This window comes from Kogia breviceps, chromosome 2 (genome assembly GCF_026419965.1).
Source record: "Kogia breviceps isolate mKogBre1 chromosome 2, mKogBre1 haplotype 1, whole genome shotgun sequence".
NCBI classification, from domain to species: Eukaryota; Metazoa; Chordata; class Mammalia; order Artiodactyla; family Physeteridae; genus Kogia; species Kogia breviceps.
In genome coordinates this window covers 176,837,255-176,858,513 of record NC_081311.1, presented here as the reverse complement: position 1 = coordinate 176,858,513, position 21,259 = coordinate 176,837,255, and the positions used below count along the sequence as shown (strand labels likewise).

General features: G+C 33.6%; 1 protein-coding gene across 9 annotated transcripts in view; it reads left to right on the top strand.

The window, feature by feature from the left end:
* Positions 1-21,259, top strand: part of ERBB4 (erb-b2 receptor tyrosine kinase 4) — a 1,132,189-nt gene that overhangs the window by 822,856 nt on the left and 288,074 nt on the right. For all 9 annotated transcript variants that reach the window (XM_067026813.1, XM_067026811.1, XM_059053753.2 and 6 more), the window contains 2 exons: positions 12,102-12,234; positions 17,083-17,176. In XM_067026813.1, the coding sequence (XP_066882914.1) occupies positions 12,102-12,234; positions 17,083-17,176 (227 nt within the window). The remainder of the gene's footprint in view (positions 1-12,101; positions 12,235-17,082; positions 17,177-21,259) is intronic.

Below are 21,259 nucleotides of genomic sequence, written 5' to 3'. Positions count from 1 at the left end.
CTTACCAGATTCATTGATTAGTTCTAGTAGTTTTCTGGTGGCATCTTTAGGATTTTCTATGTATAGTATCATGTCATCTGCAAAGAGTGACTGTTTAACTTCTTCTTTTCCAATTTGTATTCCTTTTATTTCTTTTTCTTCTCTGATTGCCATGGCTAGGACTTCCAAAACTGTGTTGAATAAGAGTGGCGAGTGTGGACGTCCTTGTCTTGTTCCTGATCTTAGAGGGAGTGCTTTCAGATTTTCACCTTTGAGTATGATGCTTGCTGTGGGTCTGTCATATATGGCCTTTATTTATTTTAATTTATTTTATTTTTTAAATTAAATTAATTTATTTATTTGGCTGTGTTGGGTCTTCATTGCTGCACCCGGGCTTTCTCTAGTTGTGGCAAGCAGGGGCTACTCTTCATTGCGTTGTGTGGGCTCCTCGTTCCAGTGTCTTCTCTTGTGGGGCATGAGCTCTAGGCGCACAGGCTTCAGTAGTTGTGGCTCGCAGGCTCTAGAGCACAGGCTCAGTAGTTGTCTCTCATGAGCTTAGTTGCTCCGCAGCATGTGGGATCTTCCTGGGCCAGGGCTTGAACCCGTGTCCCCTGCATTGGCAGATGGATTCTTAACCACTGCACCACCAGGGAAGCCCTATGGCCTTTATTATATTGATGTAGGTTCCCTCTCTGCCCATTTTCTGAAGAGTTTTTATCATAAATGGGTGTTGAATTTTGTCGAAAGCTGTTTTTGCATCTTTTGAGATGATCATATGGTTTTTATTCCTTAATTTGTTAATGTGATGAATCACATTGATTGATTTGCATATACTGAAGAATCCTTGCATCCCTGGGATAAATCCCACTTGATCATGATGTATGATCCTTTTAATGTGCTGCTGGATTCTGTTTGCTAGTATTTTGTTTAGGGTATTTGCATCTATGTTCATCAGTGATATTGGTCTCTAATTTTCTTTTTTTGTGGTATCTTTTTTTCTGGTTTTGGTATCAGGGTGATGGTGGCTTCATAGAATGAATTGGGGAGTGTTTCTTCCTCTGCAATTTTTTGAAGAATTTGAGAAGAATGGTTGTTAGCTCTTTTCTAAATGTTTGACAGAATTTGCCTGTGAAGCCATCTGGTCCTAGACTTTTGTTTGTTGGAAGATTTTTATTTATGGTTTCAATTTCATTGCTTGTGATAGGTCTGTTTATTTTTTCTAATTCTTTCTGGTTCAGTCTTGGAAAATTTTACCTTTCCAAGAATTTTTCCATTTCTTCGTGGTTGTCCATTTTATTGGCATATAGTTTTTTGTAGTAGTCACTTATAATCCTTTGTATTTCTGCAGTGTCAGTTGTGATTTCTCCTTTTTCATTTCTAATTTTATTGAGTTATGTCATCTCCCTTTTTTTCTTGATGAGTCTGGCTAAGTATTTATCAATTTTGTTTATCTTCTCAAAGAACCAGCTTTTAGTTTTATTGATCTTTGCTATTGTTTTCCTCATTTCTATTTCATTTATTTCTGCTCTGATCTTTATGATTTCTTTGCTTTGACTGACTTTGGGTTTTCTTGCTCTTCTTTCTCTAGTGGTTTTAATTGTAGGGTTAAATTGTTTATTTGAGATTTTTCTTGTTTCTTGTGGTGACATTGAATTGCTATAAATTTCCCTCTTAGAACTGCTTTTGCTGCATCCCATACATATTGGGTCATTGTGTTTTCATTGTCATTTGTTTCTATGTATTTTTTAATTTCTTCTTTGATTTCTTCAGTTATCTGTTGGTTATTTAGTAGTGCACTGTTTAGCCTCAATGTATTTGTGGTTTTTTACAGTTTTTATTTTCCTGTAATTGATTTTCAATCTCATAGCATTATGGTCCTAAAAGATGCTTGATATAATTTCAATTAAGCTGTGTATAAAAATATGTGTTGAACAAGTGCCATAATAATGGTAATTTATTTTCTATTTTTCATATCAGTACTACCATAATGTGAATCTTAGTTCATAAAACATTTTGTACTATGCAATCATTTCCTTGGGCTAAACACTTAAAAGTGGAATTTCTGTGAAATGAGGTTATATATAATAAATTTTGGTATATATTGCTATGTCATCTTTCAAAAATACTAGATTAGTTTACACTTGTCCTAAACAATGTTTGATAGGGAATATTTTCCACTACTCTTTACAACACTTGATATTATCCATGATTTTAAATTTTGGTGATCAGAAATATGAAAAAGAGGTCTTTTAAATTTATATTTTTTGGTTGATATTGAGCCTCTTTTTATGTGTTGACTTATCCTTTCTATTTATTTTTTGTATATTACAGTTATAAGCTTTATCCATTTTTAATTCTGGATTTGAAAGAGCTCATCATGAATTAAATCCATTAAATTTTTGTGTCTTAAATATGTTGTGTATAATTTTCCTTCCATAAGTAATTTTTTAAAATTTTGTCTTTTGATAGGCAAACATTTTATGTTTTTATCTAGTTAAATTGATACGTCATTCTCTTTTTTATGTTTATGATCTTGGCATAGTCTATCTTTTTTCTTCTAGTACTTTAAAACTATATTGAAATGTTTAATCCATCTAGAAGGTTTGGTAGAGCATAATTTTTTTTAAATTTTAATTTGGCTAGGATATTGACATAATTTACTGAATAATCCATTTCTTCTCACTGATTTTAGGTGTCTGCAATATTTAGCTAAGTAGAGAAAAAGTGCCAGACTCAACCTGTATAGTTTAATTTAATCATCACCACCACCCTGTAAAGTATAATTATCACCAGTTTGCAGATGAATATACAGATGTCCAGAAAGTTGAATAATATCCCCAATGTTTGGAAACCATAGTAATTAAAACAGTATGGTACTGGCATTAAAGCAGGCATATAAGCCAGTGGAGCAGAATCACGAACCCAGAAATAAATCCCCACATAAGTTCAACCAATATTTGATAAGGGAGACAAGAATATTCAATGGGGAAAGGATAGTTCTTCAAAATGATGTTGGGAAAACATGGATATTCACATGCAAAAGAAAGAAAGTGGACCCCTGTCCTATGCCACTAACAAAATAAATGCAAAAGGATAGGGAGGGTGGGAGGGAGATGCAAGAAGGAGGAGATATGGGGATATATGTATCTATATAGTTGATTCTGTTATAAAGCAGAAAGTAACACACCATTGTAAAGCAATTATACTCCAATAAAGATGTTAAAAAAAAAAAGGATTAAGGACTTAAACGTAAGACCAAAACCACAATATTCCTAGAAGAAACATTGAAGGTAATTTCCTTGACATTGGTCTTGGTAATGACTTTATGGATATGACACCAAAAGCAGAGGCAACAAAAGTAAAAATAAGTGGGACTACATTAAGTAAAAATTTTCTGCATAGCAAAAACAAAAACAATCAACAAAATGAAAAGCCAACCCACGGAATGGGAGAAAATATTTGCAAATCATATATCTGATAAGGCATTAATACACAAGTTATATAAGGAACTCATGCAACTCAGTAACAAAACAAACAAACAAACAATCTGGTTAAAAAATGGGCAGAGGATGCGAATAGACATTTCCCTAAAGAAGACATACAAATGCCATCAGGTACATGAAAAGGGGCTCAACATCACTAATCATCAGGGAAATACAAAATGAAACCACAATTTTATGTCACCTCACATCTGTTAGAATGGCTATTAATGAAAAGAGAAGATATAGCAAGAGCTGGTGAGGGTATAGAGAAAAGGGACCTCTGGTGCACTGTTGGTGGGAATGTAAACTGAAGCAGCCATGATGGAAAACAGTATGTAAGTTCCTCAAAAAATTGAAAATAGAATTACCATATGATCTAGCAATCCCACTTCTCTGCATCCTGATGTTCACTGCAGCATTATTCACAATAACCAATATATGGAAACAATGTGTCTGTCAACAGATGAATGGATAAAGAATATGTGTCATATATACACATGTGTGTGTGCATGCATACACACACACTGGAATATTATTCATCCATAAAAAAGAAGAAAATCCTGCCATATGTGGCAACATAGGTGGACCTTCAAGACATTATGCTAAGTGAGCTGTTAGACAGAGAATGACACATACTGTATGATATCACTTTCATGCAGAATCTAAACACATCAAACTCATAGAAACAGAGTAGAATGGTGGTTTTCAGAGTCTGAGGAGTGGGGGAAATGGGGTGATGCAGATCAGAGTGTACAAACTTTAAGTTATAGGATGAATAAGTTTGGGGGATCTAAGGTACAACATAGCAAATATAGTTAACAAAACTCTATCTTATACTTGAACGTTGCTATGAGAGTAGAGGTTTAATGTTTTCACCACCATCACAATAACAAAATTGTAATTACATGAGGTGAAGGATGTATTAACTGAACTTATTTTGATAAACACTTTATAATATATATATGTTTCAAATCACATTGTATACCTTAAATTTAAACAATGTTAGAAGTAACTTTGTCTCAACAAAGTTGGAAAAAATAAAACTTGGCCATAACTGTACAAGCTTTAAGTCTTTTCATATAACAAAGAAAATAATAAGCATAATTAAAAGGCAAAAAAGAAATAGAAAATAAAAGCAAACAAGAGAGCATATCAGCTCACAGAACTGAGAATTGCAAGGGATATTCCTTCAGGCACAGAAGAATCTAGGGGTTAAACAACATCACCAGGACTCAGTCATTTGACATTGCCTGATTCTGCTTTCTTCTTTGGCCAGCTCTTTCTTCATTAAAAATGTTTGGCCTTGGCTTGGAGAATTCACAAAGTTTATAAGTACAGGTAAAATAGCTCTACTTTCTCTCTCCCAGCATCTGTATTGTGGAAAGAGCCCCAGTTGACCCTGCTTGGGTCATATGCCCATCTCTGAACAAGTCACTATTTTCTCTCAGCCACCAACTGTTCAAACATGTTTTTAAGTCAGTCCCTTCAAAGCAATCGGAGTGATATTATAAGAATAAGATCCTAATTCTCCTGCTTAAAATACTTCATCAGTTTCCCACAGCTCTTTGGACAAAGCAGAAAACCCTTTAAATGGTCACTAGGTCCTACATAATCTGGCCATTTTTCACCTCACTAGTTCATCAGATATTACTTTCCCACTCAGTGCTCATGTGCAGTTGGTTCTGTGAAAGCACTGATCTTATTCACTGCTCAGACTCTCTTGATTAGACTTGTAATCCCCAATTTCCCCTAGCCCTCTTTGCTTAATAATTCCTATTTATCCTTCTCATCTCACATTGTTGTCCCTCTTTCTGTGGACTGACCTAATGCTACCTACCCATTAGGTTAGGACAACTGTTATATTTTCTCTTAAAAAAATATATTATACAATATAAATAATTATTTATCTAATGCTGTCTTCCTAACTGGAATGTAATCCCTACATAGAGACAATATGTATTTTATTTCATATTTCCATCATATCCCCATTTCTTAGCATTGTCCGGTATAAACTAAGTAGTTTCTCAACAAATACTTCTAAAAGTAAACATATGGATATACTTGTATGTTTCCACATTTCTCTTAAGTATGTTTATTGAGGGCTTAGTTAAATAAGTAACCCTGCATTGTATACTACTAATATGATGTCTAATCTTCATCATAACCCAGAAAGGTAGATATTATTATTTACTTCACAGGTAAGTAATATGTAAATAATTGCCCAAGGCTGCATGGCTAGTCATAGTGTAAGGATTTGAACCTATGTTGACCTGATCAGAAAAACTGAACTATTACAACTAAATCACATTTTTCAGCCTTTATAAAAAATGATTAATGGTATCTGTCCAAATACATTCCATGTCAAACCCATGCCTCTACATATTGTAACTAATGCAAACAGCGTATGTAGGTAGTCTTGTACAATGAAAAAGAAGATATTTTTTCTGCCTTTGTGCTTGTAGACAGGTACTTCATTTCAATATTTTGAGCTAATCCATTTACTTTCACACATGCAGCACAGTAGCAAGATTCATTATTTAAGCTTGCCTCTATTTTAATGAAAGCAAGTTCAATATTCTCTGTAAAGGTCGAAATACTAAGCACATTATTATCTCTCCAAATTTTTAATAGACGGGTATAATTCAGATGAGATAAAGAAAAAACAATTTTACAGCTTCCAGAAAAAAAGAGAAGTTAAAGGTTGCCTAACAGCTACATTGCTAAAGTTTCTTTAGAGAGCTTTAGAATGGTGTTTCAAACTGTAAGCCATTGAATAGGCCCTTCTACTCCTTCCTATGGGACTATCACTCTGGGAGGTCAGAGAGCAGTTGAATTCTTGGTGCTGATTGAAAACTTCTTTTCTCTTAAGAACTTCAAAGAAGTATTTTCCTTGGCCTTTTGTGGAGACACTTCCCATGTTTTCATTCTGCAGAAAATGATCAACCAGCCTTGAATACCATCATCTAGTCATTTGGAAAGAATGAGAAGTAATTATTATGGTTTCCTGTTTGTATTATTGCTTTCCTCCAATATATACTGTTTCCCTGATGTAAAACTGCTCTGAAATTGAGCATCTGAATACAGACTAAGGAAGGTAGTAGGCAGCAGAAAAGAAGGTAGGAGTTTGCGTGAAGCCAATACTCTCTTTTTCAACTAATGTCAAAGCAGATAACAGAAAATTAAGGGAGAAGGGACAAGAGTGAGAGGCTTTCACACTTGAAAAAATTAATGTGAGTTGGTGAAATAAATAGATCAAGAAGTTGATGGACTAACATGAAATGGGCAGTACAAGGGTGTACTGATGGCTTGTCAACATCCTAAAGGAAGAAACTGAAAACAAATGTGAGGGTCTTAGACAGAAATTGATATACAAAGAATCTGAGGCATTGATTATATTTTCTACAAGGACAGGGAAGTAATAAATACAAACAGTCAGAGATTCATGATACTGTGCAGTATGATTTTGAATATACTCCACTTGCCTTTACAAGTTGCTTTTAATAATATAACTTTTGACTTTTTTTCCCTCTTCAAGGTTTCTTCTGATAATTGTTTATCACATAAGCAAGTATATATAAAAATTGTATATAAATGTACTAAATGTACATATGAATATGAAGTGCTCTATAAATAACCTTAAAATAGCTGAATGCTTATAAAAATGAGTATTACAACTTAATATTTTAATATCATTGACCTTTTACTCCTTTCTAATTCTTCATCTATTGTGTAAAATTTGATTTTACACATTATATTCAATCAGCTTGATTGAACTCTCTTTCTTACTCCTTACATCTTTATAAATTAACGGGAAGTCATTTATACATCTAAGAATCAGTGATATGAGACCTATGTTAAGATTTCATTTCTACTGACATTTATTTTGTACAGTGAGAGAACCCTCTTTTTCTGCATTATGAATGGATCAGAGGAAAGAACTCTTGCTATTAGTTCAAAATCAGTGTAACAGATAAACCGTCAGCCTTTCCCAAGTAGAACATCAAATCATTCAACTTTTGAAGAGTTTCCTCAAAAGAAGAGAAAAATAGTTATGATATATGATATTTCAATTTAATGATTATTTAAGACATGGAGAGAATCATAATTAAGCAAAGTCCACAAACTTTATGAGTTACCTAGAATAATTAATAATATGAGAAAAACAATCCTTTATACAGGAAAATGCTCTGTATAGTCACCATTCCCTCAGATTATCTTTTAATATTACATTTATCTGTTATTTAGAATGATAACTATAAAGTAAATAAGCTAAAACAGAATAAAAGGAGCTATAATTTTCAATAAAGTTTTGTGGGGTTCTTGGAGGCTATTTGGGGGCATTTTTGAGAAATCTTATATGAAAACGTTTGTCTATGAACAAGAAGCAGCAAGTAATTCCACTTTGAATTTTTAAAGCAAATATGGATGGAATAATAGGGAGTGTGTAGTTGTACCATTCTAGAAAATAATTTGGCACTTTCTAAAAACAACTGAAATGCTCTTATCATATGACCCAGCAATTATACTCCTCAGCATTTATTCCAGACAAAGGAAAATTTACATCACATAAAGACCTGTACACAAATGTTTATAGCAGCTCTATTTGTAATAGCCCCAAACTGGAAACAGCCAATCATCCTTCCATGGTGAATAGTTAAACTGTGGTTACCCATACCATAAAATACTACTAGTAATAAAAAGAAAGAAACTAATAATACACACAACAACCTAAGTCAATCTCCAGAGATGTATTCTGAATGGAAAAATACCAATCTCAAAATCGTTATTATAGACTGTATTATTTCAGTTATATAACATTTACAAAATGACACCAGATTACAAAAATGGAAAACAGATTTGTGGTTTCACAAAGAGAGGGTGGGTGGGTAAGGCAGAGGTGAAGGTAGTAGAAAGTGTGTATGAATTGAAAAGTGCAATATTAGGAATACTTGTGTGATGGAAATCTCCTGTATCCTGACAGCATCAATGTCAACATCCTGGTTGTGTTATTGTCCTATAGTTTTGCAAGATCTTACCCTTAGGGGAAACTGGATAAGGAAACATGTATCTCTCTGTATATCTAAAAATAAAAAGCTTGATTAAAAAAATATATACTGCAAACACAAATGATATCACTAAAATAACAACTTAAAATTTTATGTAGTTTATAAGCCAAAAAAATAAAAAGAGATAAAATGAAATCCTAAAAAATTTGGTTTTCTAAAATATGTCATGAAAAGAGGAAAATGGGAAGAGGACAGATTGGACAAACAAATAGTAAAATCAATGATTTTAACCAAAATTGTCATAATAAATGTAAGTGGTTAAATACCCTAATTAAAGGCAGAGATTGTCAGATTAGATTAAAAAAGCAATACCTAACTATATGCTGCCTACAAGACACAAACCTCAACTATAAAAACACATATAGATTAAAGGTAAGGAAATATACCCGGAGAGATAAATAGATCAACACAGAGTGGAGAAGGAGAACTATGAATAAACCTACACGTATGTGGACAACTGATTTTAAACAAATATGCAAAGGCAATTTACTGGCAAAAGGATTGTGTTTTCAACAAATGGTCCTGGAAAAATTGGATATCTACATGCAAAAAAAAAAAGAAAAAAAAAAGAAAAAGAATAGATACTTACCTAGTACCTGTGTTGGCGAATTTTATGTGTCAACTTTACTGGGTCATGGGGTGCCCAGGTATTTGGTTAAACATTACTTGTGAATATGTCTGCAGGATATTTCTGGATGAGATTAGCATTGGAATTGATAGACTGAGTGAAGCAAAGTGGATAGGCATCATCCATTGAAGGCCTGAATAGAACATATTCACTCTCTCTGCCTGACTCCTGAACTGGCACATCAATCTACTTCTGCCCTTGGACTGGGACTTAAACCATCTGTGCTCTTGGTCCTTAGGCCTTTGGACTCAGATTAAACTGTACCATGGACTTTCCTGGGTCTTCAGTTTGTAGATGGCAGACAAAGGAATTCCCAGCCTCTATAATTGTGAGCCAATTCTTTATAACAAATTATATAAAATATGTAGATATAGATATAGATTAATAATATCCTATTTATTCTGTTTTTCTGGAGAACCCTGACTATAATATACAAGCTAACTTAAAATAGACCAAAGACCATATGAATCAAAACTCATAATGCTTCTAAAAGATAACAGCAGATAAAACTTTTGTTACCTTGGGGTTAGACAAAAATTACTGAGATATGATGCCCAAAGCACAATTTATAAAAGATAAAATTGATAAATTGGACTTCACCAAAATTAAAAACTTCTACTTTTCAAAAGACAGTGTTAAAGGAATAAAAAGGCAAGGCTAAGACAAGGAAACAGTACTTAGAGAATCTGTAAAGAACTCTCAATGCTTAATAGTAAGAAAACAATCAATCCAATATAAAATGGGCAGAAGATTTGGTGGCACTTCACCAAACAAGATATATGGACAGCAAATAAACACATTAAAAAATGTTCAACATCTGTAGATACTGCTATATAATATTAGGAAGGTTAAAATTAAACAGGCTGACCGTACCAAGTATTGATAAAGATATGAGGAAACTTCAGCTCCTGAGTTGAGTTCATTGCTGTTGGGAATGTAAAATAGTACAACTACTGTGAAAAACAATTTGACAGTTTCTTAAAAAGTTAACCCTATACTTACCATATTATCCAGCCATTGCTGTCCAAAGGAAATGAAAGTGTACGTCCATACAAAGACTTGTAAATGGATGTTCACTGTAACTTAATTTTTAATAGCCCCAAATGGGAAACAATCTGAATGTCTAGCAATAGGTGATTGGTTTAAAAAATGTGGCATATCCATGCAATAGAATATTCTCAGTAATAAAAATGCATGAATATTGATACACACAGCAACATGTATAAATCTCAAAATAATTATGCAGAGTTAAAGAAACTACATAAAAGAGAGTACATACTGTATATTTCTACTTACATAAAATTCTAGGGAATGTAAACTAATGGGTATTGAGTAACAGAAAGCTGGCCAATGGCTGTCTGAGGGGAATGGGCCAGGGGAAGGGATTACATAGGTCATGAGGAATCATTTGGAGGTAATGGATATATTCATTGCCTGGATTGAATACATATAACTCATGATTTCAGGCATCTGTCAAAACATCAAATTGTATACTTTATGTATGAGCAGTATATGTCATGTATACTTCAATAAAACTATTAAGCACACACACACACACACACACACACACATACACACAAAGTTTCTCTCTTAAATTATATTGGAAGACATTATTCAATTAAGTAGTCATAAATTGAAAAGATATCTTGATAGGTCTATGTCTGCCTTGAGAAAGAATTTTATACAGTTTAACATAAGGTCCTCCTTAAGGCTCCAGAATATAGGAGAAAGAACACATGAATTGGGAGATTTTGTTTCCCTGTTTTAAAACTAATCAGCATCACAGATGCTGGTAATTCACTTTCTCAGGCATTTGTTAGAGAAGGTAACTTTCACAGATATGATCCCCTCTTTAAATTACAATCATAGTTAATGCTATTCCATCCCATCTCACAAATGCTCTTATAGTAATAATTTGCATCCCTTAATAAATACGGTTGGTAACTAATGGGAAGAAAAACAGTATTTTGATGTTTTTATCTTCTGGGAACTTATTAATATTTTATGAAAACCACATATAATTGTGTTTCAGATGTCTCAAATCACTTTTCAGACACCCAGAATAACATTTGAAGTCTTTATAAAGACTTTTTATAAAGGCCCTTCTTATTCAATAGCTATCCCTTCACTAAAACTATGTTTTTCAGTATAAATAATAATACACTGAATAAGTATTATTTGATATAAAAGGGAACAGAAATGGTAAACCTTAAGTGGCAGTTTTAAAACGTGACCTCAAATTCTTTGGCACTTCTCCCATCAACAAAAAATATAGAGATAGACTAAAGACCTTTGTTACTACTGTAATCTCTATACCTCCTCATAAATAACCACCACACTTTATTTAAAATTATTTCAAAACTTTTTTCTTACTTGTGCCAATTTGACTCAAATATCAAGGGAATCTTAGTCGCAGTGTACCAGAGGTCTGTAAGAAACTTGTATATTATTTCCATTTCTTTTCCCCCTTACATTTCATATAGTCTTCTTTTTTCTTTCTTTTCCCCTTTTGATGTTTTTTGTTTTATGACAAATATCACTTGTTCTGTTTCTGCATGAAGTTCTCACATGGAATTGACGTCAAAATGTGTGGTGTGTTAGCAGAGAAAAGGGTTGGCTTTAGAAAGGTGTGCTTTGTTCCTTACCTTAATTGGAAGGTTAATTTCTGTTACTACTTCTCCCTAGAGTTTTGATATAGGCAATTGATATTTGTTCACTTTTATGAAAAATGCAATGGTGCTACACACACAGTGACTGGGGCTCTGCAATATGAAAGAAGTGGAAGGTAAGGTGGGCCATGGTGACTAAGTAGGCAAGCAAAGTTATCTGCCACAGATCTCTCTCACTCCTTCAGAAATAGCTTTACTTAGGAAGATTCATATTAAAATGGTAAGTTTGGACGCAGGCTTCTGTTTTATTTCCCCTTGATTTTGGTGTGTTTTTCAGCTGCTGAAGGAATGGTGTGCAACCATCTCTGTTCAAACGATGGGTGTTGGGGACCTGGGCCAGACCAGTGCCTGTCATGCCGTCGTTTCAGCAGGGGAAGGACCTGCATAGAGTCTTGTAACCTCTATGATGGGTAAGGTATCTTATAATGTCTCTATCTCATGAGCTTTGAGGTACTGATTGGTTCAGATATTAAAATGATAATAAAAGGGTAAAATTTCAGAATGTTTATGCTGGCCAAGATTTTTAAGAAGAGTTTTTGTTGCATAAAGGGGAAAACATATAAAAGAATTCTTTTAAGGGGAAATCATTTTATTTGAATGAACAAGATTCAAAATGCATGTTGACTATTATGTACATATTTTTAAATGTGTACCAAAATAGATAATTCTTAATAAATTATAGCAATTTATGCTTATGCAAAATTGAAAAATGTATTTCTATTTTCTTTATGAAGGACATTGTGATAAATAATATTTCCTCCTCAGTGTCTCAACCATTTTTTTTCTCATGTTTTCCTATTAATTTTCACCTGGAATGACTGCACAACTTTTGATTTTTTTTTTTCCATTTAGGTTGCGTGTCTATTTGATTGTGTATTAGGAACAACACACATTTCTGTCTCAGACAACTGCTTAGCCCTATAGAGAAATTACCTTTGTAGTTGCTAGTTGAAAAGGTTTTTGAAAGTGTTCTGTTAAAAAATAACCTAAGCTATATTTTACATCAAGTATTTTAAATTTTATCTACAGTACTACAATAATCAAATTGACAACAATAAAACTTAGTATATACCTTGTTGCATGGCATTTCATGTACTCATAAAATCACTTTATCCTAACACACCATTTCATGCATCACAGGTGTCCTTCATTAGTGTGATAATGCATTTTTTAGTACTGTCCCTGAGTCAAATTTTCCTATATTGCTCACTGAAAGGATTTTCAACAGTTTTGTAAAAGGGTAGTTTTGAAGTTCTTTCTTCTTCTGCCTCATGAATTGTCCCATTTTAACAACCGTTTTCATGATCCCAGATAACATTTTATTTTTGCATTTTACATTAGAAGGATAAAAATCTATGGATCTTAATAATATTGATATGTCTCTTCTTTGAAAGATGACCAAACCAATTCCCTCCATGAATTTAGGGGGAAAAATGATTGAAATTAAAATTAGAAGTTTAAGTATAAAAACAATTTTAAATAGGAATTTAATAGTTTGAAATGGTGGTGATGGTTGCACAACTCTGTGAATATACTAAAATATGCATTAAATTGTGCACTTTCAATCGGTGAATGTCATGGTATATGAATTATCTCTCAATAAAGGCATTACTGAAAAAAGGGTTTAATAGTTTTATCAGGAAAATTTCAACTTGAAATTTTGTAAAGCACATCAACTCATAAATTCGATAATGAATAGCAAATTATTTGCTACTTGTCTCATTGAATTGAATTGTATTAATGCTTGTTCACATTATTATGAAAGAAAGATATTTCCTGTACATAAAATACATCAGACCAGATATGATTCTCTGTGTGTGTGGCAATTGATGCCATTAAAATGGAACTAATAGACCTTAATTCCATTGTGTTACATTAAAAGTTTACTGAATATGTATGTGCATTTCTAAGGAAGGAATAGATTATAGAATTCATTTTATCAAACAGAAGCATCTTATAAACAGTGAGAAGTGGGAAAATTAAGTGTTGACCAAAGTCATAACATTGTAAAAGCACCAAACCAACCCTAGAACTCAGGATGTCTGATTTTCATCCTGTTTCTTTACAGATGCCATTGTTTTTCTTTAATATTTCAGTTTTAAACTTGTCAGAAATATGAAATTGATATATATGTGGATGTATACACTACCCTCTGTCTCATTTTTGTGAAACAATTAAAGCTAAGCAAAGGAAAAATACTGGTTCCCTAAATAAGCGACACTGATTATCCTATTGTTTTTGAAAGCTTAACATTTTCCAAATCATTAAATCAAACATATTAAAGAAATATAAAGTTCTTAATGTAGTTTTGCAGCAGCAATGGGGCCCTAGGAAATCATGCACAAGATTTAGTTTAAAAGATAATAAATGAAAGTATCTTATAAATATCTGATGTAATTCTTGCCTACCCAATGATAGATTTCCCCACCTTCAATCTTGTGGTATTGCCAAATTACTTCCAACTTTGCCTGGCAGGTAAGACAGTCTTTGAGGAAACATGAATTCAAATTCTAACTTAATCACTTCCTACTTGAAATGTCCATCCACTGATAAATAACCTAATTGTCCTAAACTCTGTTTTCTTACATGGAAAATGGAAATAATAATGATGTGATTATTATTATTATACATATTATAATATTATAGTAATGATTGTGATTATCAAATGAGGAAAGTCTTGTTTGAATTCCTACTGTTAAAACAATTATCATCATTTCCTTTTTGTCTATTAATCTGAGCTCATTAAATAGGTAGAACAGTCACTTTATACACTGCTGAAAATAAATACAAATATGACATTTACCAAAATCAGGGAACTTATTTATATATATAAATAGTTTGACTATCATTAAAGAATAAATCCTAAAAAGAGGATTTTTTGAAGGGGGAAAAAAAAATCAGTTAATCCTGGCTGTTAGCACTCAAATCCAGATCATATAAGCCACTATATTTTGGCAACTCCTGACTACAATGCACAAGTATTGAAAATGAACAAGTAAACTAATTGCAATGCAATCTTAATTTTTTTCTTCTTCTCTGGCAACATGGTTAAATGCTTCTGAAACTTTAATAACAACAGAGAAACATCAGAAAGAGTGTCAGTCTAAGATCTTTGTAGGCATTTTTATGTTTAATATTCACAACCTCTTATCAAAACACCCTTTTTTTCCTTTTTCAGAGGATATTTAGTGAATGAGGTCTAGAGAAGTTAAGGGATGTAAGACAGCAATATTAATCTTAGTGCTGGGAACACCAACCAAATCCAAAGTATTTGCTCTAGATCACAGGATTGGCTAAGGTAGCGCGCACACAACAAAACTGTGAGAAAGTCACAGCAGAATCACTAGGGGACAGGGAAGAAAAAAGGCAATGATGGAGACAGTGACAATAAATAAATTGCAAGGAGGATCTGTTCTGAGAGCAGAAAGGAAGAGAGCCAGAAACCACACAGATAGAAGTCTACTCTATAAAAGAGAAGGCAGCTAGGTTGCCTCCATGATTTTTTATGACATATTCTTTTTACTTCTCAACTCTGTGTATGGGGAAGAGAGTTTTGGAGAAGAGAAAGGAAAGCATGACCCATGTTTTAGTACCATAAAAATTATTACCTTCATTTAGTATCCTAACTCTTTAGTCACCCAAGAAGCTGTTTTCAGAAATGGTACTTTGCTGATGATTGCAGGGTGTGCTGTAAATATCATATAATTTCACTTACACATAATGCTTTTGATGCTCTTTACAATTTAGCTACCACTGCATTCCCACCCCCCACCCCCAATACCAGGTCATTTTGACTTTTATATTCTGAAGATTTCCTCTATTGAATACTTTATATCACTTGTTGCTGAAACATACAAAATAAAAACTTTTTTATGTAACTAAGATGTTAAACTCAAGAAAATTCATAAAAAGTTAATCCATAGCAAACAAACACTTCGAGTGCAAAATCCATGTAACTAAATATGTACATTCATACATAAATAAACCATAGATTTATGCTATTTATTTTGAAAACCAAACCATTATTTTACCTTGAAATATATGTAATTTTAATCTAACCAACAGAAAATATAGCCCACCCTTTGGATTTCAATCATCTGTTAAGGCTTTATAATAACCAAATGAGATAGTTCACTATGAAACAAGAGTGATTATTTCACTCCAGGGAAAAATAAATTTGAATTTATCACCTAATTAATCCATAATTTCCATATTTGCAATGCTATTAGTTTGGAATGGTCAGTCATGATACAAAGGCACAAAATAATGTAGTAGCTATAAATATTTAGTCGTTTTGTTAATGACTCATAACTGACATTCTAAATTGTTTATACCCAGTACCTCATCCTCTCATACATTAGTGGAAATAGTGTGTTTTAAACATATTGTACATGACTGATACCCAATTATTGGAATGATAACTTTTAGAATAGATATTAAATGGAAAACTTATATACTGGTAAGTTTAATATTCAAATAGCCACAAAATGTAAGGTTTGGGGAAGTGATGACCATCATCCCACATTTTAATTAGAAAGTTTTAGAATGTTACCATTAAACTATTTTTTATTTTATATCATATAGAATTCTTCAAAAAGAATTTAAACTGAAAAAGATGTTATATTAGATCAATAATCTAAGAAAATAAAATCTACCATAAAAAAGATATTTTTTTCTAATTCTCCAAGAAAGATATTTTAAAAGAAGAAAAGAAATCAAAGTGTTTTTTGAAGTTTCACTAAAAATAAATTGAAGAATCTTGGGATTTGAAGGACAAGGATGGGGAACATTCATGTAACTTAGCAACAAGAAAAATACAATAGTTCTGTCAAAGTTTAAAAAATAAGCCTTCAGCCAAGAGTAAAATTTTATATAGAGACAAACAGGCACAGACTTACTTAAAATAGCAGAAATGGTTCTGCTGTGTCATCAAGAGTCATCCAATTTTTTCTTTTCCTTTTTTTTTTTTTTTTTTTTTGAGTCCGCTGGAATCTCTCTCACAAGAGAGAGGTTTCCTGAATGAATCTGTTGTTGAACCCAATGGAAGGCCAGGAGAGCCATCTGGCTGCAGTTTATCTTTTCTCCTAATGGAGAACTTACTCATTAATGTACAAGGAAATGATTCTGATGCTCCTGGCACTTAGAGAAACAAACTCTAGAATTTACTTTGCCAATAGGACTTTTAGCAGATGTTACTTCATCTGTTAAGTTGACAGCTTGTTTGCTTACACTGCCTCATACTGCTGATGTTTTCACAGTGAATTTCGGGAGTTTGAGAATGGCTCCATCTGTGTGGAGTGTGACCCCCAGTGTGAGAAGATGGAAGATGGCATCCTCACATGCCATGGACCGGTAAGCCTGAGGACATCTACGGTTGTGTTGGCTTATTTAGTTGCATGTATGAATGTCTGTCAAGTCATTGCTTTATCATTTATCCATCCATTAAATAGGTATTTACAGCATGCTGTGGGGAATCACATTCAACATTCTCCCCTCAAGAGGCTTACAGCTTAGTAGTAGAGATAAAATATTTACAACTTCAGTTTCTTAAATATTTATGTCCCAGATAAGGTATTTCCAAAGAAGATATGGAGTTGTCCTTGAAGATTGCACAGGGCTGAAAAGACAGATACACAAATAATTATTGAAGCAAATTAATTGATAAAATATGTATAAATTGTTATATGAATACATTTGAGGGAGAAAGTAAATCTTTGAGATGGAAATTGGGACACCAAGGAAAGCCAAAGAAAAGTGATGTTTGAGCTATGCTTTGAACAAGAATCTGGAATGAGGAAACATGTAAAGATATGTAAATGTGAAAGTTCATGTTGTGTTTGAGGTAAACTGTAACACGTTTGTACCTGTGTTTAATCATTTAACTATAATGGCATTATGAAGGAAAATTGTAAAAAAGGAGGAAGACAAGCACTCACAAACTAAAATCTAAAGCTGTGTGATAAATACCATGGCTGAGAGAAGTATTGAACTATGATGATTGAAGAAGGGGCTATGGGATCAGGAAAGTCTTTATGGATAAGTTGACATTTATATAGTTTGAAGTTAGTCTTGTGGAGAAAATAATCATTATTTTCTAGACCTTCCTTTGGTTCCCATCATTCTTAATAATGAGGCTTTTTCTTAATAATGAGGTCAGTATGAGTTTGTCATTCCAAAGTGTCATATTCATCCTTCTTTAGACAAATTTCCAGTTTATTTGCGTGTTGAGTCATCATTCAGTAAATAACTTGGGGACCAACATTTGGGTGTAGCCAAGAGCTCAACACTGCTCCATAAGAATTCATTGGAAATGTAAATAGTATTAATTTTTCTACCAGAGTGCTTATTCAGCACCTAATTAGCTTAGAAAAAAATTATCATTGAGCCCTCCAAACTTCCATTAGGCCCCAATGAGCTGTTCTGGAACTTCATCTAAAGAAGGATGTGGAAAACTTGGACAGTTCCGAGGACTACCACAAGGATGATTAAGCTTGGAAAACCAGACCTCTGAGAAAAAGAAGTGGTGTGATTTGGCCTGCAGAAGCAAAGTCTAAAAGACAATTTAATATGTAATGATCTCCAAGTAAGTATGCTAAGGGCATATGCAGCTACTTTCTTTTTCCACTAAGGATAGTCATTTAAAATACAATGAATCTGCAGCATGAGAAATGTGGATTCTGTAAAGAATGTCAGGAAACACAGGAAAGTAAAATTCCATAATGGGTTTGTTAAAGTAAGTTGAGCCGTCTCTATGAGACTTCTCTAAAAACTAGCATATCTAGGAACCATACATCATAGAATGAAAAAAAAAAAAAAATCTCTTTCCAAGAAAGAGACTTTGAAAATGTACAATTACAATAACCAAGAATTTGGCCATCTCCTTTGAACAAGGCAAACCGCAAGAGTAGTCCCGTCTTTTTCAGTTCCTTATGCTGCCTCCTATGGTATAAAAGTATGCTAGTAAATAACTAGCTTATTGATTTCTTTGGTTTTACAGTCTATTTGATCATGCCTTTGTTCCTTAAAAGAATTGAGACAGTTTATAAAAATACACATTAAAAAACCCTAAAAATTAATATTCTTGCAATTTTCAAAGTTACTTGATAACCAAGAAAGAATTAAAAAACCAGGTTTTTAGTGAACACATTTTAATTCTGTAAGGACAGCATTGTTGGACCATATGCTTAAAATCACTATTCAGTGCTAAAATTGTGAAAGAGTATGTCTAGAGATTAGAGAAGGCAATAAGTCAAAAGTAGAAAAAAACTCAGTTAAGTTGAATCACTCATTTGTGGAAGATCAGAGCATGAAATCAAGAAAACTGACTTGATCAGTAAGCCTTAAAACGCTAAACAGGTAAGAGCACAGTCTTTTAGGTTATGATATCTGAAAAACTGCCAGGATTGAGCTCAAGCAATAGCCCAAACTTTGCTCACTCTAGGGGGTTGCGTGTTTTCAGCCTTTACAATTTATATTAGGTATGTGCCTGTTTCTGGGTCTACATGTTGTTTATCAAAACTAAAGACAGAAGTGGTTTTGTGTGCCAAGTAACCGGCATATATCACTTAGGATACCCAAGAGGTTCAGGAAACTTCTTCATGAGACTGATATAGTGATGAGATAGAGGAAGAAATCATAAAGCTAACTGGAATTCCCACACCTGGTCTTATGATTTATTCTGCTGAAATCTCATTTTCTTGAACTGTTAATGTTTCCCTAATGATAAGAATTGATATTTATATTTGTCAAACACTATTACATCTGAAGCATACTATCACACTCTCCATTTAAAGTATAAAGAAATTGAACCCATGGTAATGATTAGAAAGTAACTCCAAAAGTCAACAAGTCAGTAAGATGTGGAGCTGGGACTCAACTATAGAAGTTCTGACTCCAAATTTCACACTCTTTTCATTTCACTTTTTTTCTCTAGGCAACAATGTCCATAAAGTAATAAGGATAAAATGCTTTCTGGGAATATACATCTGTAAAATGGATGGTATTATCCTATTTAAATGTGACAGACATTCAGGATAATCTTGAAAGGGGTGTATTTGAAATAAAGCCTCTGCTTTTATATCCTCATCTGTCTGCACTTGGTCTTCTTTACTTTATTCTTTTCTCTTTTTCTTTTCTTTTCTTTTCTATCCTTTCTTTCTTTACAATTTTATCTTTTCTGACTCACTTTCACTATTACTGTATAGTCCTCTCAAGAAAGATAAGGGAGAGAATGTAAGACCAAAAGAAAGAATGTAAGAACAAAAGAAAAGGACATCAGACAAAGTCAAAGGAGAACAAAATATAAGCCACAGAGACAGCAAGAAGGGAGAGAAGGGAGGGGATAGGAGAAGGGAACTGATTTTTTGGGAGGGAGGAAAACTGATTTTTGAAACACAATTTGTGTTAAAGCTAAAATAGCTGTTAAATCCAGGTTAATAGAGCTTGTGTTGCCACAACAAATAACCCCAATATTGCAGTAGCTTACAGAAAAATGTTTAAATCTTTTTCATGTAAAGTGCACTGCAGGTCTGGGGAACTTTCTAAGGCAGCCGCCCTCCCTATGGTGGTCTGGCATTCCAGGATGCTTTGAAGTTATGGCATCTCTACATCTACATGGGATCCCCACATCATGGCAGCCAGGAAAGAAAAGGCTGGAGAGTTTAGCACTGGCAGTCTCATAAATTGCTTTTACTTAATTTCATTGTCCGAAGCGAGACACACACCTCCCCTCTAGTGGGAGGGAATTTCCATATTCTGTGAGGCTGGAAGTGGAAGAGAATTGGATACTGGTGAATAGTGGCTTTCTCTCTTACAGCAGCTACCAGAGAAAAACATAAATTGTCACTGAGAAAAAAAATGAAATGTTTCCCTCAGGATTTAGCCTATCCTTTAGTTTTCTGTCTAGATTACTGGGTCCAAGGGTAGCTTAAAATCAGAGATAAGGAAGAATGTTGCCTTCACCTCTCTTTTCTATTGTTGCATTTATCAGTTCATTCGCTGTACCTAGGTTCTTTTTTTTTGCGGTACGCGGGCCTCTCACTGTTGTGGCCTCTCCCGTTGCGGAGCACAGGCTCCGGACCCACAGGCTCAGCGGCCATGGCTCACGGGCCCAGCCGCTCCGCGGCATGTGGGATCTTCCCGGACCGGGGCACGAACCCACGTCCCCTGCATTGGCAGGCGGATTCTCAACCACTGCGACACCAGGGAAGCCCTGTACCTAGGTTCTTAAAAGCTTTGGGAATATAATGATAAAAGAGTAAGTATTAGACAACATGTATTTCTTTAAATCTCTTTATTATGGAAATGAGATAGAGAATCAGACATTTCATTTCTTTTGAGATTTGTCAAGACATCTTTTAGTTATGACAGCTCAGGACATTTGACTTCGTATCATGGTAATACAATTAAATAGTTAAGAGATGCTTTAAAAACAAG